At 42.5% G+C, this 26,040-nt stretch overlaps 1 protein-coding gene across 3 annotated transcripts in view; it reads left to right on the top strand.

Annotated features, from left to right (window-relative positions):
* Window positions 1–8,040: 8,040 nt before the first annotated feature.
* ATP6V1H (ATPase H+ transporting V1 subunit H) overlaps window positions 8,041–26,040 on the top strand; it is a 110,467-nt gene continuing 92,467 nt past the window's right edge. The window contains exons 1-4 of one of the 3 annotated variants that reach the window (XM_042973486.1): window positions 8,041–8,284; window positions 9,870–10,018; window positions 16,264–16,366; window positions 22,636–22,725. In XM_042973486.1, coding sequence (XP_042829420.1) covers window positions 9,906–10,018; window positions 16,264–16,366; window positions 22,636–22,725 — 306 coding nt within the window. In that variant the 5' untranslated portion in view covers window positions 8,041–8,284; window positions 9,870–9,905. The remainder of the gene's footprint in view (window positions 8,285–9,869; window positions 10,019–16,263; window positions 16,367–22,635; window positions 22,726–26,040) is intronic. The other 2 variants (XM_007090561.2, XM_007090559.2) reach the window with 2 other exon arrangements.

The following is a 26,040-nucleotide window of genomic DNA, read 5'->3' as shown; positions in this document are numbered from 1 at the left end:
ATCGTGTCAGTTTTATGGAAATTTTTACTATTCATTTCCTTGTTCATCTCATTTCTGTCCTCCCAGCTCAGTGAGACCATCTGATGTACTGTTGATGGCTACAAGTGTGTGTTTAAGGCTTTTGAGAGATACTACTTAAAAGAAAAAATTTAGTGTTTATTCTTTTTTTAAAATTTTTTCAAATGTTTATTTATTTTTGAGAGAGGGAAAGACAGAGTGCAAGCTGGGGAGGGGCAGAGAGAGAGGGAGACACAGAATCTGGAGCAGGCTCCAGGCGCTGAGCTACACAGAGTTCGACTCGGGGCTCGAACTCATGAACCATGAGATCATGACCTGAGCCGAAGTCGGACGCTCAATCGACTGAGCTATCCAGGCGCCCCTGAGAGATACTACTTTTAAGCAGACCTAACATAAACATAATTATTGTTGAAAAGTCCACGTATCAACTTTTACTTACAGCTATCCTATGCATTTGTTCATTTAAAAAAAAATTTTTTTAATGTTTATTTATTTTTGAGACCAAGAGAGACACAGAGCATGAATGGGGGAGGGTCAGAGAGAGAGGGAGACACAGAATCTGTAGCAGGCTCCAGGCTCCGAGCTGTCAGCACAGAGCCGGACGTGGGACTCAAACCCATGGACCATGAGATCATGACCTGAGCTGAAGTTGGAAGCTCAACCAACTGAGCCACCCAGGTGCCCCATTTGTTCATTTTTTAAAAAGATTTCTTTTATGTTTTATTTTTAAGTAATCTCTATACCCAACTAGTAAACCTAGGTAGAACTAAAGTTCTATGTTTGCCTTATATTTAATGTTGATAACTCTGAAGACATGAATGTTTTCATTAAACCAACCAAACTTAGACTAGCTTTTATATACCAAAGATGATCCCAGATCATGTGAACTTGAGAAACATTTGCGTTAGTGTCTATATTTCCGAGACGATACTTAATTTTTATGTAAATAATTTATTTTTCTTTAAGCCAATTAAATAGAGTGTCTTTACGAATTAATTTTGCCAATACCATCTGGAGTAGAAAAATCACACATATAACACACACACATGCACACACACACATAGAGAGGGAGACATAAATAAACATATAGCAGACACTTTTTAAATTTTAGCTATGAGACAAGTCTAATAACACAAAACTCGCTAGTTTCCAAAAGAACTGTTGGATCCAAATTGTGTTTCTGGCAGTTGGAGTAAATCAAGATTACTTGCTCTGGTGACTAAAACTTCTTACTAGTGTTTGTGGAGAGGATTTATGATACTTCCAGTTGCTTTTTGTAAATAACTTTTTGAAGAGGCAATTTTTAATTCATTTAGTCTCTTAGAAGCTTCTGCATACCAATCAAAAGATGTATCCCATTATTTGGGGGAAGTGTCCTTTTTCTCTAGGGCACCTTGCAAATGGATAAGGTTATCTAGGTTAAAAGTTCTCGACTGTGGCCACTGTAATTCAAGATTATCTTTGGTAAGGTTCACCCACTCGTTCAGACAAACGTATGTTCTGGGATCGTAATTTTTCTACACGTTCTCAGCCAGAGTTCTAGATGGAGGAGCCCCAGACTCTTTGGGCTGGGAGGAACCCGTTTTGTTTTACTGTGGACCGAGTCTGGAAAAAAGAATGCTCAAATAAAGCTGGAGAGCTCACAGTGCGAAAGCGGCAGAGCTCAGATCTGGGAGGAACCTTCTGCACCCTCAAGGAAAGAAGTGGTCACCGCAGACTCTGCAGGTATCCGTGCCTGATTGCTCCCCGAGGGCCACCAAAGGTCTCCTTTGGATCCTGTTTCTGACACCGGAACTCTAAAAAGACAAACGGAGGCATACTAACATTTTGAGGAGTTTATCTGAGTAGATGTGGATTCGAATCCAGGGAGTGCCAAAGCAAACGTGGTTAGGGGTGCCCCGGGAACAGGGGTTGGGGGAAAGGCTTTCATAGAGCGGAGGCAGAGGCGAAGCACGGGAATTATTTGCTTGGCCACGGCCTCATTTAAGAAAACCTAGTTGGCTGTTTTGATTCCTTGCTCTCAAATTTTGTTGCCTGGAAGGATACAAGTGCATTTATGGGAACTGACTCTGGCTTAGGTTTCGGTTTGCTCACGTAGGCCACCGACGCACGATAGCCATCTGGGCCTAATGGCCTCCTTTAACAATGGCTATTAAGGTTACAAACTGTGGAGGTTCAACTGGCTGACACGTGCCCTCGAAACAAATCGGGGAGTCAGGCAGCAGTCCAGGCAACGCTTGGCCGTGCTCTGTTTCCTACCCTTTGCCTCCTTCTAATTAGGATCTGTATCTCTAAGGGTAGCGACTCAATGGTGGTCCTTGGAAGACAGGCCCACCTCAAACCCGGGGGATCTGTGGATGTTTCCTTATTCGGAAAAGGGTCTTTGGCAGATAAGTAATTAGGCGAAGGCTCTTGAGATCATCTTCAGGTGGGCCCTAAATCCGATGACAGGGTCCCCACAAGGCACAGAGGTGGAAGCAGCAGTGTGACCAGGGAGGTCGAGATTGGAACACTGCAGCCACCAGAAGCTGGAAGAGGCAGGGACTGGATTGTCCCCCCAGAGCCTCGGGAGGGAGCATAGTCCTGCTGACACCTTGATTTGAGGCTTCTGGCCTCCAGGACGGAGAAAGAATACACTTCTGGAACTTCTGGGGTTTTTTAGCCTCCAAATTTGTGACAATTTGGTACAGTGGCCCGAGGAAACGAATACCGTCAGAAGTCCTTTTCTCAGTCCGAAGCCGTGTTTCTCAACTTTTTCCTTCACTTTTGCCCCATCCAAGAGAGACCAAAAATGAAGCTACAATTTAAAGTGAATTTAGTTTCTCCCTAACAAAAGAAGTTAAATACTGAGAAAATTTTGGTAGACAGGGGTGAGTCAGTATGGGTCTCAGAACATTGGAATGTCCATGTTTTTTCTCAACCTCAAGGACCATTTTGCTACCTTGAAGACAATATTATGTCCCCAGTTTCCATTGAAAGTACAAGGTCTAAAAATATAGGAAATGACTAAAAAGGAGAAAATTACTGGGGAGGGAAGCGTTGACACTGTAGACAGAAATCAGTGGAAATTTAGGCCGACTAATCTTTTTTTTTCTTCCTTATTCATTTTGAGAGAGAGAGAGAGAGAACCTGTGCGCACAAGTGGGGGAGGAGCAGAGAAAGAGAGAGAGAATCCCAAGCATGCCCCACGTTGACAGCACGGAGCCAATGGGGGGCTCAATCCCACGAACCCCGTGAGATCAAGACCTGAGCTGAAGTCAAGAGTTGGACACCTAACCACGATTAATCTTTTGTTTTAAAAAAGGTATATTTGGAGAAAAAGCTATTAAAAAGTCAGCTTGTGACCTCTTGGTCAACTTCCAAAAGTTTCCTGAGAATAATAGTTATTAAAAAGAACATTATATTGCAGGCAAACTTTGATAGCAGTGTAATAGAAGAATATAGAGAAATGTTTAAGTTTACATTAAACAGTGATTGAATGATATAGATAGTGTTATAGGTAGGTTCTGGACTGGGGCTTGATTGATAGTTGGGGTGATTAGCGGAGGAGAGCCAAGAGGGCACTCCTGGTATAAGGAGAGAGGTGGAGTGAAGGAGAGGACACGAAACCTATCAGGTCTCTTAAGCTTGTGATAACAGTTGAACTTCCCAAGGGAAGTAATGGTGTTGGGTCCACATTGCAGGGAGCATTGAATGCTAGACCAGGAAGTCTAGATTTTCTTACACGGGAAATAGGGAGGCAGTACATACTCTTCATCAATGTTTATGTCCTAATCTCTTCTTTTTATAAGGACACCAGTTATATTGGATTAGGGCCCACCCTAAGGACCTCATTTTAACTTAATCACCTCTTTAAAGACCCTACCTCCAAATACAGTCACATTCTGAGGTACTGGGGATTGGCACTTCGTCATCCGAATTTTGGGGGGAAAGACACAATTTGGCCCAGAGCAATAGTAACATAAATCAATTTTATGGCAGTGGTTTAACTTCTTACATCTGCGTTTTCAATGTATTTCCCCCAGGAATAAATACAAATTCAATCTTTTAATCTTTTGATTTTCTTCCTCTATCTGTACTCTTGACACATTGATATGAAACTTAGATATTTTCAGACTCAACATACAAGAAACTGATGATAGAATAAAATTTCTTACTCTCTCCTCTAAGCTTTACAATTAATAATTAATGAAATTAATGTTAATTAATTAATACATTAATACATAAATAATTACATAACAAAATATATATTTTATATACATAATATTGTTACTACATAACAAAATAATACAATAATAAATAAGTTAAATAAATTAATAAAATTAGTGTTTTCAACTATTTGTAAAAACGTCAGCTTAATATATCCTTTGTTCATATGTGTTAATCAAAGATATTTTATTATAATGAAAATAACCTACATTGAATTCCTTGATTTTGATCGAGTTTAATTTTTAGTTAATTCATTGACGTATGAAAATTACCCATGGAATTGTCACCTGTTCTGGTTTATGATTTTCTCTAGTCCGACCAAAAATATATGTACAGAATATGCTGCAGTTTGAATAATTTCTAGATCTACCAATGACATTCAATTCCTTTCTGTGGAATGACATTAAGCATTCATTTTTATGATCTCTTAAAGTATGATATTTAAAAACTATCTTGAAAATGAAGCCCTGGACCCCTTTTCACTATCAGACCTAATAGGATAATGAGATGTGTGTTGATGTGGGTCGGTGAAAGCCCTGTTTATCTGAGTGCCTCAGAAAAAAAAAATAATAATTCTGCATGAATAAAGTGAAAAATTTCTTGATTTCTCCACTTGGTTTACTTTGAAACCTGGCCAGTGAATAAATACATTCAATTGATGGTAGTGAGAAGTCATCCTTATGAAATTTTTAGGGAGGTTATAGTCCGGATATTAGCTCCTTGAGATATGCAAGAGAAGTTAAGGGGTGCCTGGGTGGCTCAGTTGGTTAAACATCTGACTTCAGCTCAGGTCACGATCTCACGGCTTGTGGGTTCGAGCCCCACGTCGGGCTCTGTGCTGACAGCTCAAAGCCTGGAGCCTGCTTCCGATTCTGTGTCTCCCTCTCTCTCTGCCCCTCCTCCGCTCATGTTCTGTCTCTCAAAAATGAATAGACATTAAAAAAATTTTTTCTATCTATCTAATCTTAAATTCCACTATAGGGAACATAGAGGGTTATATTAGTTTCAGGTGTGCTTAAAAGCAAGGCCCAAAAGGATTAAACTGTGGGTAATGTAAGTATGTTCTGGAACAAAACTCAAGAATAATGATAGAAATAAAAAAATACCCTGGCACCCAAGTAAGTAAAATCCACCAGTTCTGGCATTTAATACAAAATAACCAATACCTTGTAAATTGTAAGCGTGCACATTCTCTCTCTCCCTGCACCGTGTGTGGACACAGTGAGAAGGTGGGTACCTCCAAGCCAGAAGGAGACACCTCACCACTAACTGAATGGCCAGCACGTGTTCTGGGACTTCCAGCCTCCAGAACTGTGAGAAATAAAGCCCTGCCGTTTAAGCCACTTGGTCTGTTGTATGTCATTTTGGCAACGTTGGCTGACAAATAGAGTTTTCTTTTTTTTTGCTATTTAAAAAAATATTGCACGAAAAATCCTTGCACATTTATCTTTGCACGCTCATACTGATAGTTTCACAGCAGACGTTCCTGGAAGTTTGATGGCTTGTTTATGGCATGTGCACCCGTAACACTGGAGTAGATACTTATGCTATTCTTTCTGGCAGGGCCTCTTTGTGTTCAAATGCGCCACAATGATGTCCTTCTGTAATGGTAAGGCCATGTATTCCCGCCACAGCCTAGAATGTGCCTTCATATTTGGAGTGACAGATCAATCAGATACAGATAGGCATTCTTCTGCTTTCTCCATAGGAGCACCACTGACATTTTTGGCTAGAAAATGCCTTGTGTGTGGTACCGTGCTGGTATCCCTCCCCAACATTCATCATCCGTAGTCCCTGGGCATCAAATGCCAGAAGAACTCCATCCCTAATCATTGCAGTAAGCCCAAAAGTCCCACAGAGTTTCAAAGACCCCTGAGGGGGTTCCTTTCTCCACTCTCAGAAGCTCTGAAACATGTATCAAATTTAAAATATTATAATTAATGTTGTATGTAAGTGATGAATCACTGACTTGTACTCCTGAGACCAATATTGCACTGTATGTTAACTAAAATTTAAATTAAAAAATTTAAAAAGTAAAAAAAAAATACTATAAAGAAATAGTTTTGGGACTTAGAGCTTTGTTACCAACGAAATTTTTTACTAAGCTATTATTGTGGTTAGTATCTGCAATCTTTCTTTGATTCCAATTCCACAATTTTCTTAGTAAGCAAGTCTTTGATTAATTTCGGCTAGAAGCTCGCATATAAACGGACTCAATCTATAGCATCAAATTTATTAAAAGAAAATTTCAAGTAAGAAGAACAAACACAAGGAATATCCATGTACATTATTCAGATTGAAAAAGTTTAACACTTTGCAGTATTACTAGAGTTTTTAAAAAAAACTTTAGGGGCGCCTGGGTGGCTCGGTCGGTTGAGTGACTCTTGATCTCGGCTCAGGCCATGATTTCATGGTGTGTGGGTTTGAGCCCTGTGTCTGGCTCTGTGCTGACAGCATGGAGCCTGCTTGGGATTCTCTCTCGCCTTCTCTCTGCCCCTGCCCTGCTCTCTCTCTCAAAATAAAATAAAACTTAAAAAAAATATTTTACTTTAGAAATACAACATAGATACGACGTAGGGCCCCTCTGAACATTTATTCCACCAATTATACTAGTGTTTATCCTTTCCTCTATGTTTGTGATAGGCAGAATAATGGCCCCCTAAAGATTCTACTTTCTAATCTCTGGAACCTGTCAATATGTTAGCTTACATGGCAAAAGGGAAACATGGTGACATATGTGATTCAAGTTAAGGACCTCGAGATGGGGAGAGTTGCTTGCATTAGCCAGGTGGGCCCAATCTAATCACATGAACCCGTAAAACCAGAGAACCCCTATCAGCTGTGTTGACTGAGTCTCAGAAGGCGCTGTGACATTGCTGACTTTGAAGGTGGAGGGAGGAGGACATGGGCCAAGAAATGCAGGCAGATTCTAGAAACTGGAGAACACCGGGAAATGGATTGAAACCCACGTCAGGCTTCTGACCTGGAGAACTGTAAAAGACTAAATTTGTGTTGGTGTAAGCCAGCAAATTTGTGATAATTTGTTAAAGCAGCAATAGAAAAATAATACATTATATCCTGTTACTATGTGTTTACTCACAGTGCTTTAAAACTTGGCCGAAATTTAACATTTTTAGTAAAATGTCTTGTTATACATCCCTCTGAGTGCTAATTACATATAACTGACTCTTTGCAGTACTGAGTAGTATTACTCATTATCTTAAGACAAACAGGGTAGTTGAGGCCCGGACTGGGGCAATCTTGCTCAAGTCAGGATTGTCAAATTTGCATTTTCAGTAAACACAAAGTTTTTAGTATAATTGCAAATACTACGTGAAATATTATTTGCTCAATCTGCAACCCGAGGGCAACGTAACTTTTGTGACCCACGTCTCAGCATCAGTTTCATATTTAAAATCCGAATAAGAATGCCTGCTTCATGGAGCTGTTAAATCCACGTGGAAGTCCATCTATTTAAAAGCATTAAAGGAAATATTTCAAAAGAACGGCGGTTAAGATTAAGTTTCGGCCTGATTCTCTGCCTTGGGCTGGAGGCCTCGACCGCCCCCAAACGGGGCTCGGGGTTTCCGGGCGGTGGTCCCCACGTGCCCACCTGCTCCCCTCCCTCTGGAGGGGCCAGCCTGGGCACAAGCTCTGCGTCCCTCCGGGGCCTGTGTCGCCGGTCGCGCGGACTCCGCCAGCCCACCTTGAGCGAGGCCCCCCCCCCCCCCCACCGCTAAGCGCAGTGCGGCTCCCTGAGCTGTTTTGGATCCTCCGGGCTTCCGGCTTCCGCTTTCCGGGCTGTCACGTGCCTCCGCTCACGTGACCGGCCCTGCTGTCATTCCGCTGCCGCTCCGGCTTCTTTCCACCTGGGCCGCCCTCAACGTCTGCTGGGTGCAGGGACGTCTGCCCTTGCCGGGGCCGCTCCGGCTGGAAACCCCGCTCGGCTCCGACTCGGCTGGCGCCCCCAGCCGGGCGGCGCCCCCGACGGCCCACACCGCCGCGTCCTCCTCCCTGCCGCCTTCGCGTGCGTTGTCGGGTCCCCTGGATTCGCGAAGTAAGCCCGCAGTCGCGCCGTTTCGTCTCCCGCCCCGGCCGGAGGGAGGCGACCCCCTGCGCTTTCCCCAGCTTCTCTGGCGCCTGCTGCTTTCTCGCCGCGCAGGCCCGTCCAGCCCTCTTGCGGCCCCGGGCTTCCAGATTTCTGTCCTTCCAGGCCTCAGCTAGGTTTACGGAACTGGAGCTCCTAACCCGCGGGGGCAGGAATGGGGTGGGGGGGGGGAGGACAGGTATACTGTATACTTTCCCCAGGATTGGGCCTCGGCCTCGGCCTGCTGCAGGTTCGAGTTGTTCGGGGACCCAGAGGGCCATCCGGAAGCACCTTCACCTACCCCGGGGGAGGCCGCTGCGCCTGAGTCCGCTCGGTGTTCAGGGTTCCAGCCTGACCCGGCCAGAGCCAGTTTTCCCTCCGTCCTACCTGTGTGTATTGCTTGGGTTGTTTAGGCAGCAAACCCTCAGATGTAGAGATTAAGTTCCAAACTGACTAAGGTCATTGGGATTGCAGAATAGAATTTTGGGTATGGTTTTAGCTTCTTTGTGGCCGTGGCAGCGAACGTCTGTTTTGTGAACCAAAACCTGTATATTTCGTATCGAGAGAAAATCAGGCCTGAGCATTTACGCGTAAATTTGGAAGGGAGAATTACGTGAAAGCTCATTATTGTAGGTGGTTGTCACCAGACCAGAATCCCATTGTTGCTTGTACCTAAATTGTAATTGGTATTTGTTCCAAAACTTCCTCCCCAAATTGATTTTGAAAATACTCTGAACTTTGGTTGAAGAAAGAAAATTACATTCCCACCTTAGGGTTTTTATTTTTATTTTTTTATTTTTTTTTATTAAAAAATTTTTTTTAAGTTTATTTATTTTTGAGACAGAGAGAGACAGAGCATGAACGGGGGAGGGGCAGAGAGAGAGGGAGACACAGAATCGGAAGCAGGCTCCAGGCTCTGAGCCATCAGCCCAGAGCCCGACGCGGGGCTCGAACTCACGGACCGGGAGATCGTGACCTGAGCCGAAGTCGGATGCTTAACCGACTGAGCCACCCAGGCGCCCCCACTTTAGGGTTTTTAATTTGAATGAGTAATTTTACAAGGCACTTGTAGCAGTTTTTTTTTTTTTTTAAATAATGATGCTTCAAAATGATGGTTAGTAAATGTAAAAATAAATGGTCTTCTCTCTACTGTACAGGTTCTTATTTTTTTCCGTGTCAGGAGAAACTTGTTCCCAGTCGTATACATTTAATCTGTATTCCTATTTTATTGAAGCCAGACTTCTGATGTTACTTTGAAGAACTTAAAAAGAGTTTCTTTGAAAAACCTTGCCGCAAGATTAGTGCCAGTAATTAAAAAACTTTTCCTGGAAAAGTAAAAATCTTTAGAGAACACTTTTATGGAGCAGGGCGTAATTGGACAAGTTTTGAAATCTAATGATTTTCATACTTAGGACATCTAATATATTTAATGTTTGAGTTGAATGGGGAGAATAAGGCGATAACAATGATGTTAATAACAATAACAATGATAGCAGTAGTTGTTAAAATATGGTAACACCTCGTATTCTCATGTTACTTTGCCTCAAAATTGCAGATCTGCTGAAAAAACATCCAAGATCATAACATTTAGATGACCAAAATGGATATCCGAGGTGCCGTAGATGCTGCCGTTCCGACGAACATTATTGCTGCCAAGGCTGCGGAGGTTCGGGCAAACAAAGTGAACTGGCAGTCCTATCTTCAGTAAGTACGGATTTGCTGTGAATCAGGGATAATCATGTGCTTTTGCATCGGACTTTTTCGTGATCATGCCTCAATGAGAGACATGATGGAAAAATACTACCAGACATGGAAGGAAACACTTCCTCCTTAGAAGTCTTACCTGCCGTAGGGAGACAGGATAGTGTGGTGGAAGGAGCTAGAGGCTCTAGCAGGGGAGCAGAGCCCCTCAGAGCCGTTTTGATCTTCCGTGTCTGGAAAGTTGTACCTTTTGAATGAGCGGGAGAGGTGGGAGGCGTGTTCATGGGATTTGGAGGGGGGAAGGGGATAGCGGGCAAAGCCTGCCAGACTGGCACGTTGTGCCTGGGTGATCAACGTGGGGAAGCTGGTGTTGCAGCGTGGCTCATACAACTAGTAAAAGGTGTAGATGTTTGAATTCCAAGACCTGGGTTTGAAGTCTGGTTCTTCTACTAGTTTGGTAATCTTAGGGGAATCGTTTAACTTCTTTGCGGTTCATTGAAGTAAAATGAAATGGGGAATACGGATCTCGCAGAGTTGTTGCTGAAATAGCATATTTAAAGGATTCGCACAGTTGAATATATGCAATAGTGTGTTGAATGCACTCTCCATAAATTTTAGTTCTTTTCCCTTCTTTCTTTTTTTAAAAATTTAATTAAAAAAATTGTTTTTAATTTACATCCAAATTAGCATCCAAATATAGTGCCACAATGATTTCAGGAGTAGATTCCTTAATGCCCCTTACCCATTTAGCCCATCCCCCCTCCCTCCACCCCTCCAGTACCCTCTGTTTTCCATGTTTAAGAGTCTCTTATGTTTTGTCCCCCTCCCTGTTTTTATATTATTTTTGCTTCCCTTCCCTTGTGTTCATCTGTTCTGTGTCTTAAAGTCCTCATATGAGCGAAGTCATGTGATATTTGTCTTTCTCTGACTAATTTCGCTTAGCATAATACCCTCTAGTTCTATCCACTTCCCTTCTTTCTTATACGTATTAAGATTTAGCATGCTGGTGTTCCGTATTTATCTGTAGAGTAAGGGTTCGTTTTTTCTTGACCATGTTTTATCGTATTGACTTCATATCTGTTTTGGTATATTTATAACAGTGATTTATTAAGGAAATTCAGTTCAGATTTTCAGATACGTTTTGAAAAACAAATCGAGGAATCTTTAGTTTTATATTTAGGAGTCTGCTGTAAGAGGGACATATGGCATACAACGATGATGCACTTATTTCGGTTAATTTAGTCACTCATTAAACATTTATTGTCCACCTGTCAAGTTTGAGGCCTATTTCGAGGCTTTGAGGCTTCAAAAAGATAAACTTATAGTCTGGTAGGGAAGTCAGTTATAGAAACAGATCATTTGGTATGTTAACTGAGAGAGTAGAAAGGTGCACCGGGAATGATGGGTGCACAGAAAAAGGACAGCTAAACCTCCCTCCAGGAAGTTTTTCTGGAGGGAATGTTCCAACGTAGGGAATTAAAAGCAGCGTGCTGGGTGGGGAATAATACATGTTTTGGAGGCAGGCAGTGGGGTGGGCTGAGGCCGGAGAGGCAGCCGGGAGCCAATTGTGGAGGCTCCCCAAGGAGCACAGTTTTAAAATCCCTGTTGTAGAAATTGGGAGTGACCGATGTTTGTAAGTGGGAGTTGGATGTCAGGTTGCCTTTTGATTGGATTGTTCTACTGACAAAACGTAGAGGGTGGGTTTGTGGAAACAAACCTAGAGCTATGATGAGGCTGTAGCCGTATCCAGGCTGTTGGGATGGATAGGATTGGATAGATTTGAGAAAGTCTTTGCGATCGATTTAATCTATGAGGGTGAAAAAGAATCTAGGATGATTCTGGATTCCCACTTTAAGGGACTAGATTATTGTGGGGCAGGAGGAGGAGGGACTTTCTGATATTCTCTCTGTTCATCTATATCTTTATAATTTAAATTTAAATCCCGTGTGAAATTAGGATTTTGAGCTGTTTCCTAGTTTTAGTCCAGAGTGTGTTTGGACTAGAGAACAAGGGGTTTCATGTTTATAAAGCTTGTCCCTGTTTATAACCTAAATAGAATGGTATTGTTATTAATCAGAAAGCACTGGCTGACTGGCAGAGGTTCCCTAGCATTGGTATCTGGAACATTTTTAGTTCCAGGGGGATATTTAATTGTTTTCTCTCTGTTCCTCCTTTTCAAAGGCCTCTGTACTACTAAGTTGTAGTCTCTCTCATTCTTTTTTCTGTCCTGTATTCTGCTGTCTGCCTCGTGTGTTTCTTTTATAAAACCCTTCTACTTTGTACGTCTGTGCACAAATGTTCACCAAGTGTTAACTGTGTGCCTGCTGTTGAGCCCCACCGCCCTGAGACGTACACTTCTGTCTGCAAGTTCCTCCCTAGATCACGTGGCTCATTAACTCCCTTCAAGTGGGTGTCTGCCCGGGTGGCCTCAGAAAGGACTTCACTGTAATCTACCCAAAAGCTATCCTTTCCTCTGTTGTCACTTTCTAGCTCCTTACCCAGCTAAAGTTTTTTTCATAGCATTTAGTGTCCTGGCATTGTGTGCGTGTGTATGTGTGTGTGTGTGTGTGTGTGTGTGTGTTAAAAAATTACTTATTTTTGTGTTTGTGTGTTTTTTGTTTTCCCCACTGCAGTCCAGGCTCAAAGAGGGATGTTTAATTCACTGCTGTGTCACCTGTTCTCACAGGTGCCTGACACACAGTAGGCTGCCTGTTGATCTTGGCTGGTTACATCATGAGTGAGCAGAGTAAATGTTGGGCAGTGGTGGAGACAAGTGTTTGGGAAAGGAGTACCTTACTTGGCTAAGTCACATACTGTGTCATGTTACTTTCATGGCAGCACTGTGACCTAAGGTTTTCTATCCCTGTCTTATGGAAGAGTAGATAGCTATTCAGATAGGTTAAATAACATGTACATACTGATGTAGGTTTTAACTAGTTGATTAAAATGATTTTTCTTTCTTTCTTTTTTTTTTTTTTTTTTTTTTTTAAGAGAAAGAGAGTGTGAGCAGGGGAGAGGGGCATAGGGAGAGAGAGAGGGAGAGAGAGGGGGAGAGAGAGAGAGAGAGAGAGAGAGAGAGAGAGAGAGAGAATCTTAAGCAGACTCCACACTCAGCGAGGAGCCCAGTGCAGGGCTCCATCCCACAACCCTGGGATCTTGACCTGAGATGAAATCAAGAGTTGGGTGCTCAACTGACTGAGCCACCCAGGTGCCCCTAAAATGATTTTTCTTGAATGCCTCTACCTTGGTGCCAGGTAGAACTGCCATTCAAATTTGCAGTGACTGATATGAAAGGAGTAATGTGGTCAGATGTGTGCTTGAGAAAGCTGGCTGGCACTAGTAAGAGGGGTGTGGAGGAGGGTTGGATTGGAAGCAGGGAAACCTTTGGTGGGTTGTTACCTTAAGGCTGAGCTATTCTAGAGGCAGAGAAGTTGAGAGGAGAGCGGTATTAGGACTGGTGCCTGAGTGGTTGTGGGTCATTAGAAAAGAGACCCCCGTTCCTAACTTGCTAGGTTATGGGACTGTCAAAAGAAGATTCAGAGACAAAAGAATTTAAGCAAGAAAAGAAAAAGGTTACTTACAAAAAAGGAAAGAAATTCAGACCTTGGAAGAAGTGGCTTACTGCAGAAAACCACAATTATTTAAGTGGCAAAGAAAGCTGTGAAATGATAAGGTCACCAAAGGTAACCTTCATTGTACAGTTTTGTCATGGTAGAACACCACAACTTTTTCTCATGATTATCCTATATACAAAGGTTATAATACGCTTTAATTCGTTAGCATGGCAAAATCTGGGGGTGAAACTGTTTTAGCTGGGAAGTTCAGGCTTATGAAAAAGACCATATGTATTTTGGGGCCAGAACTGGACCTTGTTATCTTGGTCTACCCCAGGGTACAGAGTGCCTTTTTTCCTGCCTGGTGTATGAAGTGCTTAGCCACAGGGGAAACAGAGCAAAGTGTCTTTTTTTTTTTTTTTTTTTTTTTTTTTAAATTTCATTATCCCATTAGCCAGGCTGGGATGGAATGTGGGTAGGGATATATGTTAGTGACCTCTGCTGTGCCCCTCAGGGTCTAGGGTGCTTGTGTGCTTGCTCTGTGGGAGGTCGGCCTGGGCCGCAGCTCAGACTGGCGCAGCTCAGACTGGGCCTGAACTCAGCGGCACGGAGGGTAGCGGGGAGCACTCAGGGAGGGTTCAGGGAGCGCAAATGAAGACAGCCCCCCACAGGGCCTGAAGCACAGGGTAGGAGACAAGGAATCTGTGAAGAGCACTAATGAGAAGTGGCCTGAGAAGGGCAAGAAGAATCTGGAAGCTCAGGGCGAGAGGGTCAAGAAATGGCCACATTGCCACCTGCCTCAGAGATCTGGAAAGATAAGGACTGGAAATTCCCCTTTGGGGGCTGGTAAGGAAGGGATTGTTGGAAAAATCCAGCAGGTGAGAATAGTTCACACACACACACACACACACACACACACACACACACACACACAAAGAGCACATGTGAAAACAAAGTTACAGTGCTTGCAGCTGAAGAACTGAGGGGCAGTAGATTCCAAAGTCCAGAAGCAAGTGAAAAGTATATAAAATAGTGTTTAGTAATAGTATATATAAAACCCAGAAAGGGATAAAGTAAAACGCTGAGATTTTGAATACTCAAAAGTCGAGATCTTCTTTGGAGGAGGGTCGGGTTGTGGGGAGGGGTGTCAGGAAGTATGAAAGTTCAGCTCCCTTGTCTCGGGGAGGGCCCGGCTCTGAGGACCTCACCTTCCCAGACTCCCCTGTGTGCTCAGAAACCCGTTCTCTTCAGGACTTTGCCTGAGTCTGGGCTGGGCTCCTAACCTTTCGAATCCTGTGCCCCCCCCCGCCCCATCCCTGGTCTCCCCTGGGAGCGCCGCCTCCATTAATCTCCTGCACCCCAATCTCCGTGTCGAGACCTGCCACCAGGAAGCTGGCCCAAGACTTCTGAAAAAGGACTCCCATTTCTGTAACTGTGCGTATGGTGAAACCTGCCTCAAATTCAGTGTTCCTTGGTTGGCCTTTTGTGGAACAGTAGCCTCTCAACATACCCCCGGGGGCAGGGGGTGGGGAAGGGCGGTTTTTTAAACCACTCAGTTGAAAGACATCTATTGATGCTATTTGAACGGCAAAGCGTATTACATTTTTTTAATTTTAAATTTGCATTTCTGTCGTGCTTACGTACGTCAGGTGGTGCTTCTCGCTTTCATAACCGCTCAGTGGAGTCGGGCAGGTACCATTACAATGGCCATTTTACCGGTGTGGCAAACATTGGTCAGAGGGATAGCGACCTGCCGAAGTTTCACAAGTGCAGTTGGAACTCTTCCTCAGACTGGCACAAATTCCACACTTTCCCCACCAGACTGATGGTCCGACAAGGTCGGCGTGTGTCCCGAAGTGCCCCGTGTCAGAGACTAACAAGGATGTTTGCTGACAGATCTTTTCACAAGGAAGGGTCAGACGGCGGTTTGCTGTGGCACGTTTGTGTCGTTGACGAGTGTGTCTGTGGCGAGGCTGGGTTGGAAGGGAAGGTGACGATGGCTCCGCGGTGATGATACTGAGTGTATCTCAGTGTGACTCTCTTGATTGGAATCTCACTGAAGGAAAGAAGTTGGGAGAGAAAAGGAAGATTCCAAGGACTGAGCTTGGAGAGAAGTCTTGCGCTGCGAGGAGCCACTGAGGAAGGAACCCCTGAAAGAAGTGGGAGGAAAACCGGATAGTGTGGGGTGATTGCTGTTAGGACAGCGTGTCAGGAGGGAGAGGTTATTTTTTGAGAGGGGGGAGGAGCTCATTTTTCCGAGTCTGGAGGGAACATGAGAAAATGCTGGAGGCAGTGATCGTAGAAGTTCGTGTAAAGTGGCTTTGGTCTTGATGGAGTGGACAGCCGAGTGAATTGTGTGGCTGGGAGGGGGGTGGGGTGAGACTTCGGACGGCCAGGCGCCGCTCTAACCACCTTATGTGGGTTATTTAATTTCATCCTCAGATCAACCCCTACTGGCAATGTGGACGTTGTTTCCATTTTGCAAATGAATTCACTCAGGTCCAGAGAGGTTGCGTGTTCCATACCTGGTGGAGCTAAGCTTGCACCCGGGTCTGTGTGATGCGGGGGCCTGTGCGCCGACCCCGGTGGTTAACCACCGAGGAGAGAGGAGGAAGATGGGGAATTCCTGTGTCCCTTCGTCGCAGTGTCAGCTCAACTCTTATTGAAAAAAACCAACTTCCTCTTACTTCCTAGGGGGCAGATGATTTCTGCTGAAGACTGTGAATTCATTCAAAGGTTTGAGATGAAAAGAAGTCTTGAAGAGAAGCAAGAGGTGCTCCAAACTGAAGGCAGTCAGGTGATGGATATGAACATATTACGAACACCTTCCTGTGTCACTGAAAATTCGAGAACAAAATTTTAATGACTTGGTGATATTTCCTTGTAGGTGTGCGTCATGATTTATCTAAAAATCCTTTTTTATCGGAAGATGTTTAAATACTTTCCAAATCCTCTTTTTTGGAAGACATTTAAATACTTTCCAGTTTTGTTTGTTCATTTTGGGAAAATGTTATGCCGAGTGTGTTTATTCAGTTTATTCCTCCACGCTTTTTTACATGTTTTTCATGGCACTTTCCTTATGGTTCCACACATAGGGTTTTTCTTTTTAATTTTTCTTTTTCTTTAAATTTAGTTAACATACAGTGCAATATTGGCTTCAGGAGTAGAATTCAGTGATTCATCACTTACATACAACACCCAGTGCTCATCCCAACGAGTGCCCTTTTTAATACCCATCACCCGGGGCGCCTGGGTGGCTCCTTTGGTTAAGCGTCCGACTTCAGCTCAGGTCATGATCTCATGATCCGTGGGTTCGAGCCCCGCATCGGGCTCTGTGCTGACAGCTCAGAGCCTGGAGCCCGCTTCGGATTCCGTGTCTCCCTCTCTCTCTGACCCTCCCCCATTCATGCTCTCTCTCTGTCTCAAAAATAAATAAACATTAAAAAAAAAATTTTAATACCCATCTGGCCCATTTCCTACCCACCTCCCACCGTTAACCCTCAAGTCTCTATTGTTAACAGTCTCTTGTGGTTTGTTTTCTGCCCTCTTCTCTTTTTTTCCCTTTTTCCCATGTGTTCATTAATTTCACATATGACTGAAATCCTATGGTATTTGTCTTTCTTTGATTGACTTATTTCATTCAGCATAATACATTCTAGGTCCATCCACATCATTGCAAATGGCAAGATTTCCTTCTTTTTTGATGGCTGAGTAATATTCCATTGTGTATATATATCACATCTTCCTTATCCATTCATCAGTGGATGGACATTAGGGCCGTCTCCATAATTTGGCTGTTGTCAGTAGTGCTGCTGTAAACATTAGGGTTCATGTACCCCTTTGAATCTGTGTTTTGTATCCTTTGGGTAAATACCTAATAGTGCAATTGTTGGATCATAGGGTAATTCTATTTTTAGTTTCTTTTTCTTTTAAAGAAAAATTTTTTTAATGTTTATTTATTTTTGAGACAGAGAGAGACAGAGCATGAACGGGGGAGGGTCAGAGAGAGGGAGACACAGAATCTGAAACAGGCTCCAGGCTCCGAGCTGTCAGCACAGAGCCCGACGTGGGGCTCAAACTCACAGATTGCGAGATCATGACCTGAGCCGAAGTCGGCCGCTTAACCGACTGAGCCACCCAGGTGCCCCTCTTTTTCTTTTTTTTAAAGTTTATTGTGAGAGAGAGAGAGAGAGAGAGCGCGCGCGTGCGCGCGCGTGCACACACACACACACACACACACACACTGCGCGTGTGAGTGGGGGAGGGGCAGAGAGAGAGAATCCCAAGCAGGCTCTGTGCCCTGAGGTGGTGTCTCATTGTGTTTTGATTTGTATTTCCCTGATGATGAGTGATGTGGAGCATCTTTTCATGTGTCTGTTGGCCACCTGGCTGTCTTTGGAAAAGTGTTCACGTCTTCTGCCCATTTCTTGACTGGGTTGTTTGTTTTTTGGGTGTTGAGTTTGATAAGTGGATAGATACTGGATACTAACCCTTTATCTGATATGTCATTTGCAAATGTCTTCTCCCATTCTGTCAGTTGCCTTTTAGTTTTGCTGATTGTTTCCTTTGCTGTGCAGCGTTTTTTATCTTGATGAAGTCTTAACAGTTCGTGTTTCCTTTTGTTTTCCTTGCCTTTGGTGATGTGTCTAGTAAGAAGTTGCTGTGGCTGAGGTCAAAGAGGTTGCTGCCTGTTTTCTAGGATTTTGATGGTTTCCTGTCTCACATTTAGGTCTTGCATCCATTCTGAATTTCTTTTTCTGTATGGTATAAGCAAATGGTCCAGGTTCATTCTCCATGATGCTGGCCAGTTTGCCCAACACCATTTGTTGAAGAGACTGTCTTCTTTCCATTGGATATTCTTTTTCTCATTTTGTCAAAGATGAATTGACCGCATAGTTGTGGGTCCATTCCTGGGTTTTCTATTCTGTTCTGTTGATCTACGTGTCTGTTTTTGTGCCGGTACCATACTGTCCTGGTGACAACAGCTATCTAATGTAGCTTGAAATCCAGAATTGTGATGCCTCCAGTTTTGTTTTTCTTCTTCAGGATTGCTTTGGCTACTCGGGGTCTTTTGTAGTTCCATACAAATTTTATGATTGATTGTTCTAGCGCTGCGAAGAATGCCGGTCATATTTTAATAGGGATTACATTTAAATGTGTAAATTGCTTTGGGTAGGATAGACATTTTAACAATATTTGTTTTTCCAATCCATGAACATATGGAATGCTTCTCCATGTCTTTGTGTCCTTTTCAATATCTTTCAGAAGTCTTCTATAGTTTTCAGAGTATGGATTTTTCACCCCTTTAGTTAGGTTTATTCCTACATATCTTATTATTTTTGGTGCAGTTGTAAATGGGATCATCAGGGATATTGGCCTATAATTCTCCTTTTTAGTGGGGTCTTTGTCTGGTTTTGGAATCAAGGTAATGCTGGCTTCATAGAATGGGTTTGAAGTTTTCCTTCTATTTGTTTTTTGGAGTGGTTTGAGAAAAATAAGTATTAACTCTCCTTTAAATGTCTGATTGAATTCCCCTGGAAAGCCATCTGGCCCAGGCAGGAATCTTGCTTGTTGGGAGATTTTTAGTTACTGATTCAATTTCTTGCTGGTTATGGGTCTGTTCAAACTTTCTATTTCTTTCTGTTTCAGTTTTGGTAGTTTGTGAGTTTCTAGGAATTTGTCCATTTCTTCCAGATTGCCTAGTTTGTTGGCACATAATTTTTCATAGTATTGTCTTAGAATTGTTTGTATTTCTGTGGTGGTGTTTGTGATGTCTCCTCTTTGATCTCATGATTTTATCCATTTGGGGTCTTTTTTTCTTGATAAGTCTGGCTAGGGGTTTATCAATTTTGTTTATTCTTTCAAGGAACTAGCTCTTAGTTTCCTTGATCTTTTGTACTGGTTTTATTTTTGTTTCTATATCATTTGTTTCTACTCTGATCCTTATAAATTACCCTTCTTCTGCTGGTTTTAAGCTTTATTTGCTGTTCCTTTTCTGGCTCCTTTAGGTGTAAGGTTAGGTTGTGTATTCTGCTTCCTGAGATAGGCTTGAATTGCAGTATACTTTCCTCTGAGGACCGCCTTTGCTGCATTCCAAAGGGTTTGGAGTGTTGTTTTCATTTCCATTGGCTTCCATGTATATTTTAATTTCTTCGTTAATTTGCTGGTTAACCCATTCATTTTTTAGTAGGATGTCTTTAACCTCCATCTATTTGAGGGCTTTCCAAATTTTTTCTTGTGGTTGATTTCAAGTTACATAGTGTTGTGGTCTGAAAATATGGATGGTATGAGCTCAATCTTTTTGTGCTGCTGAGGGCTGATTTGTGACCCAGTATGTGATCTATTCTCAAGAATGTTCCAGGAGTGCCTGGGTGGCTCAGTTGGTTAAGTGTATGACTTCAGCTTGGGTCATGATCTCATGGTTCATGAGTTTGAGCCCTGCATCAGGCTCTGTGATGACAGCTCAGAGCCTGGAGCCTGCTTCAGATTCTGTGTTTCCCTCTCTCTCTGTTTCTCCCTCGCTCATGCTCTGTCTCCCTCTCAAAGATAAATAAATATTTTCTTAAAATTAAAAAAAAAAAAGAATGTTCCATATGTACTTGGGAAGAATGTGTATTCTGTTGCTATAGGATGAAATGTTTTGAATATACCTGTTAAGTCCATCCGGTCCAGTGTGTCATTCAAAGCCATTGTTTCCTTGTCGGTTTTTCTGCTTAGATGATCTGCCCATTGCTGCAAGCAGGGTGTTAAAGTCCCCTAGTATTATTGTATTATTAATAATGAGTTTGTTTATGTTTGTGATTAATTGATTTGTATATTTGGGTGCTCTCCAGTTGGGGGGCAAAAAATATTTACAATTGTTTGATCTTCTTGATGGATAGACCCCTTAATTACGATATAACGCCCTTCTTCATCTCTTGTTCCAGTCTTTATTTTGAAGTTTAGTTTGTCTGATACAAGTATGGCTAATCCGGCTTTCCTTTGATGTCCATTAGCATGATGGATGGTTCTCTGTCCCTTTACTTTCAATCTGTGGGAGTCTTTAGGTCTAAAATGAGTGTCTTGTAGGCAGCATATAGAGGGTTTTTTTTTTTTTTTTTTTTTTTTTTTTACCCATTCTGATACCATATGTGTTTTGATTGGAGCAGTTAGTTTATTAAAATTCAGAGTAATTATTGAAAAATATGAACTTAGAGCCATTGTGTTGCCTGTAGAGTTGGTGTTTTTTGATGATGTTCTCTGTTCATTTCTAGTCTTTGTTGCTTTTGGTCTGTTTTGTTTTGTTTTGTTTTTTCTCTATTCAAAGAGTCCCCCTTAGAATTTCTTGCAGGGCTGGTTTAGTGGTCACAGACTTCTTTAGTTTTTCTTTGGCTGAGAAACTCTTTATTTCTCCTTCTATTCTGAATGACAGCCTTGCTGGGTAAAGGATTCTTGGCTGCATGTTTTTCCCATTCAGCACGTTGAATATATCCTGCCACTCTTTTCTGACCACGCTTCTGTGGACAGGTTTGCTGCAAACCTGATCTGTCTTCCCTGTAGGTTAAGGACTTTTTTTCCCTTGCTGCATTGAGGATTCTGTGTATTTTGTGGATTTGATATGTCTTGGCTATGGTCTACTTGTTGAATTTAATTGGGAGTTCTCTGTGCTTCTTGGATTTTGATGTCTGTGTCCTTCCCCAGATTAGGGAGTTTTGCTCACATAAACATTCTGCCCCTTTTTCTCTGTCTTCATCTTCTGAGACTTCTATGATACAAATGTTATTCCTCTTTAATAAGTCACTGAGTTCTCTAAGTCTTGTATCGTGATCTTTGCCCTCTGTATCCCTCCTCTCTTCAGCTTCACTATTTTCCATAATTTTGTCTTCTGTATCACTCATCTGCTGCTCTGCCTTGTCCATCCTCGCCGTCATGGCATCCATTCGAGATGCATCTCTGTTATAGCATTTTTAATTTTAGCCTGACTAGATTTTAGTTCTTTCCTCTGTAGAAAGGGATTCTCTGGTGTCTTCTATTTTTTTTCAACCCCAGCTAGTATTCTTACAATTGTGGCTTTATTTTTAGTTTATTTTTATTTTTTGAAAGAGGGGGTACAAGTGAGTGAGGGGGGGGGGAGAGAGAGAGAGAGAGAGACAGAGACAGAGAGACAGAGAGAGAAGCAGGGCTCATCCAAAGTGGGGCTTGAGTTTATCTGATTCAGGACTAGAACTCAGGAACTGTGGGTCATGACCTGAGCCAGTCAGATGCTTAACCGACTGAGGCACCCAGGCTCCCATAATTGTGGTTTCAAATTCTATTTCAGACTTTGTCTGCATTTCTGAAACATTTTTTAGAATAGATTCCTAGAAGGGCAATTAAGTTTCAAAGTAAGTATTATTTTTAAAGTTGCTTAACTGTTTTTTTGTTTTTTTTTTAGAAAAAATTTTCCACTTTGTATTCTTACTAGAATATGATGCAATTCTGCTGTCCCTCAGATTTTCTGATATTGGGTGGGGGGGCTACTGATGACTGAAGGAGCTTATACACAACTCAGCCCGATTCTCACAACAATCCTGGGAAATCTGTGAGGAGACATACTGATGGCTACGTTTTTTGTTGAATTCCAGAGATTGTCACACAGTTGGTAAGATGTAGGATGGGGACAGGTCATAGCCTTCTGATTCTAATCCCTAGTACTCTTGTCGCTGGAGTCTTCTGCTTCCCAGTAAATGCAAAAACAAAACAAAAATAAAAGCCAAAATCAATGATAATTTTTGGTTGTCTTCATAGCTTCATGTTTATGTTATCATGGGCAATCAAGAGTTATCGTTGCTAGGTCTATTTAAAAGTAGTAAACGTTTGGAAATGTATCACTAAAAATGATCACAACTCTGATGCAAGTCATAGTATGTTCCTCCCCTACTTCATCACAATATTCGTAAAGCATGTACATTTTCTATAATTGAAATCTTTTAGTTAATAGCATTTGTGTTATAATTTGTGCAAGAGAAATATTTTACCGAAATTCCATTAAGATGCTGTGTTTGTAGTTGAAAATGAGAGTTCACATTACTTTCATTTTTTTTCCAGTGTGCTAAAACATTTATAAATTTGATGACTCACATCTCCAAAGAACAGACAGTTCAGTATATACTAACTATGGTGGATGATATGCTGCAGGTAGGTATATTCTTTGTTTAATCCATTTGGTGACTTCGTTGTTTTATATCCTGCGCGGTAACAACACTTTTGTACGGTTTCACTTATACCATGGATTTCTTCTGAGTTGGGATTGCTAGTAGTGTTAAAGATGGGAATGCCTCCACACAGGCTCTTTTTGTTGTTTTTCAGGATGTCCGGTAATTAATTTGTATTTTTTTCATAATACCTCGGAGTTCTTTGTTCAACACCAGTGATATTGGGTAAATCATTTGAGGCTCCCTGGGTGCTCTGTGTCCTTCCAGGCGATGTGGCTTCTTCTCTTTCAGCCATTCAGCAGATTTCGGTGCCCCTGCCGTCCTCCAGGCCAGTGCCAAGCGCTAGGGGTCAGCGCTGAATGTAGGCAAGGTGCTTCCTCTCAAAGATCCTGTCTCTTTGGAGAGCATTTTGCTTATCATCTGAGACTTTTCCAGTTGCGTAAAGTTCCTATTTACTGTTTTACTGTCCCCGAACACAGAGGGGCCTCCCTTATTCATAGTTTTGTAGGTTCCACCAGAGTGTAGTCTAGATTGAAATTGTTGGTGTACAGAGCAGTTCTTTTCGAGAAAGGCCACCTGGGCCGCTAAATCCAGTGCCTGACCACTTCTTCGGGACTTGAGGAACGGTGCCAGTGTGGTTGCTTGTGTGGAGCGTTGTTCTGTCAGTTTACAAAGAAACACTTACTGATGGCCTGCTATGTGCCAGGCGCTGTACGAATTGTTAGTGAAGGTACACAAGTTAAGAAGAATGGTGCTGTCTACCTAGGGCCCTCGTTTATAGGAATGTAGTGATTTTATGATGTGGGTAAGGGTCAGTGTCCAGCCTGGGCCGATGCAGGCCTGTCTGAGAATGACTTCGGTCTCTCTCAGCGCTTTTTTCTTCCATAAAGTTAAGAAAAATGGGGAATGATGTGGTCTGCCTTGGTTATCCTGCTTACAGGATAGGATTGCACCTAGAATGAGCAGGCTTGAGTTGGCATGCAGGCTTTGCTTTTATTTATAAGTGTATACGTATATACAACACACACATGCGTGTACACACAGATATCCTCATTTTTTTATGCATGTTATCTGTAAATTAGAAACCAGGAGTTCACACTCTCTCCAGTTTGATTTCAGCTCAACACCAGAGTTCATTCGAGTCTGCCCTTTCCACGTTCGTAACTTTCTTCTGTGACAGTGAGATCGTGAGCCCTTCTTATCCTTTGTGTATTTACTTGTCTGTTCCGCCCTATAGCACAAGGAAAGGAGTTTCAGAATTGCTGACCCATACAACTGTGAAAAATGAGCCCTTTAACTAGAGTTCAGTATTTGTTTGCAGTACTTTTTCTTTAAGCTGAGAATATGTAGTCAGAGTATTGTACTCAGAACAGTTATATTATTTTTCTTGAAATACAGTTAGATTCACTTGTGTTTTTGGGTATTCTACTTATCTTTTTCTCATTCTTGTTGATTTTTTTTATTTTTGATTATGTAAAACACCAACATGCTTCCAGAAGTCAAAACTATACAGAAAAGATACAATCAGAGAAATGTCACCAAACCCTTACTCCCCATCCCTGCATTCCCACCTATCTCTTGTTAGGTAACCGGTATCATAGATTTCTGGTTTTATCCTTCCTGGTTCTTTTCTCCCCTTGCAGAAATAGTCAGATACATGTAATACGTTTTTTTTTCCCTTCTCTTTCTTTCTTCTTTTTTTTTTTTTTTTTTCAAATGTTTATTTTCAAGAGACAGAGCATGAGCAGCGGAGGGGCAGAGAGAGAGAGGGAGACACAGAATCCGAAGCAGGCTCCAGGCTCCGAGCTGTCTGCACAGAGCCCGCGCGGGGCTCAAACCCAGGAACTGTTAAGGTCGTGGCCTGAGCAGAATTCGGACGCTTAATGACTGAGCCACCCAGGCGCCCCATATTTGTGTCTCTTTCTTACAGAAAACATGTAGTAAATATAATCTCTTGTATTTTGCTCGTCTCACCTAACAGAATATGCCAGAAATCATTCCATGTCAGTTCATAGATATTTCCCATATTGTCTTTTGGTAGCAACAGAGTACTGTTTTGTTTTGTTTTTCTTTTAAGATTTTATTTTTAAGTAATCTCCACACCCCGTGTGTGGGGCTCAAATTTCCAACCCCAAGACCAAGCGTCACACGCTGACGGCCAGCCAGGTGCCCTGCAACGAAGGACTCTTTTAGTGGATGTACCGTGGTTTACTTAATAGTCTCTGATGTGATGGACATTGAGGTTGGCTCATATACATATTTATTTTGGTTTAATAAAGTTTTTATTATTTTTTTCATTTTTATTTTTTTAAGAAAGAGAGAGCAAGTGAGCAGGGGAGGGGGCAGAGGGAGAGAAAGATAATCCCAAGCAGACTCCACTCTCAGTGTGGAGCCCGACGCACAGCTTGATCCCACATCCCTGGGATGGTGACCTGAGCCAAAAGCGAGAATCAGATGCTCAACTGACTGAGCCACTCAGGCGCCCCTAAAGTTTTACTTTTCAAAATGTCCATTGGTTTGGGCCACCTCATGAATCTTCACCAGCAGCTGGGACATCTCTGACTTTGGTGTTTCTGGTGTAAATGGGCTCTGTTTTGAAACCAGTTAAGAAGTGCTTTATAAGGAGCCCTTGAAGGACTTCCCTGGCCAGGGAACCACGAATTTCAGTCTCCGGTAACAACTAGGGTTTATAACCTTTATAGTTGGGAAGTTGTTTGGGGTCTGTCATGTGTCAAACGAGACAAGGTTATTGGGCATGTCCCGAACTTTGCCTTTGGACCACGTCTTTTTGGCTTTGCCTTCAGATTTGTTCACTGGGTCTTTGTCTTTCTTGGCTAACTTTATGGTATCTTCTTGTTCTCATTGTCCTTGGGTGGTATCACAGAGCTGGGGGGAGCACCCTCGCTAAGATGTTGGACGAAAAGTGGTTCCAACGTTTTGTAATTAGAAATAACGAGGCCCAGAATAACCTTGTGCAAATGTATTTTCAGATGGTCAGGAATGTACTTCATGGTAAATGGCTAGAAATAGGATTGCTGGGTAGAAGAGAACTACATACGTAGTTTTGTTGAGATATTGCCGTATAATTCCATTTTGCAGTCCCACCTACGTACGAGAACACCTGTGTCTCTATAGCCTTGCCAACACAGGGCATAGTCAGACTTTCACATTTTTGCCAGTCAAGATGGATCTAAAGTTGAACACCTTCAGATGTATAGTTTTATTTCTTCTCCTTGTTGGCCTGTTTTTATGAAGTGTACGTGGAGGGATGAGACTTAGGTAGCTGACATTATCCTCG

Source organism: Panthera tigris, chromosome F2 (genome assembly GCF_018350195.1).
Source record: "Panthera tigris isolate Pti1 chromosome F2, P.tigris_Pti1_mat1.1, whole genome shotgun sequence".
In the NCBI taxonomy this organism is placed as follows: domain Eukaryota; kingdom Metazoa; phylum Chordata; class Mammalia; order Carnivora; family Felidae; genus Panthera; species Panthera tigris.
The sequence above is the reverse complement of the archived record's forward strand: the minus strand, read 5'-3'. Positions and strand labels throughout refer to the sequence as shown.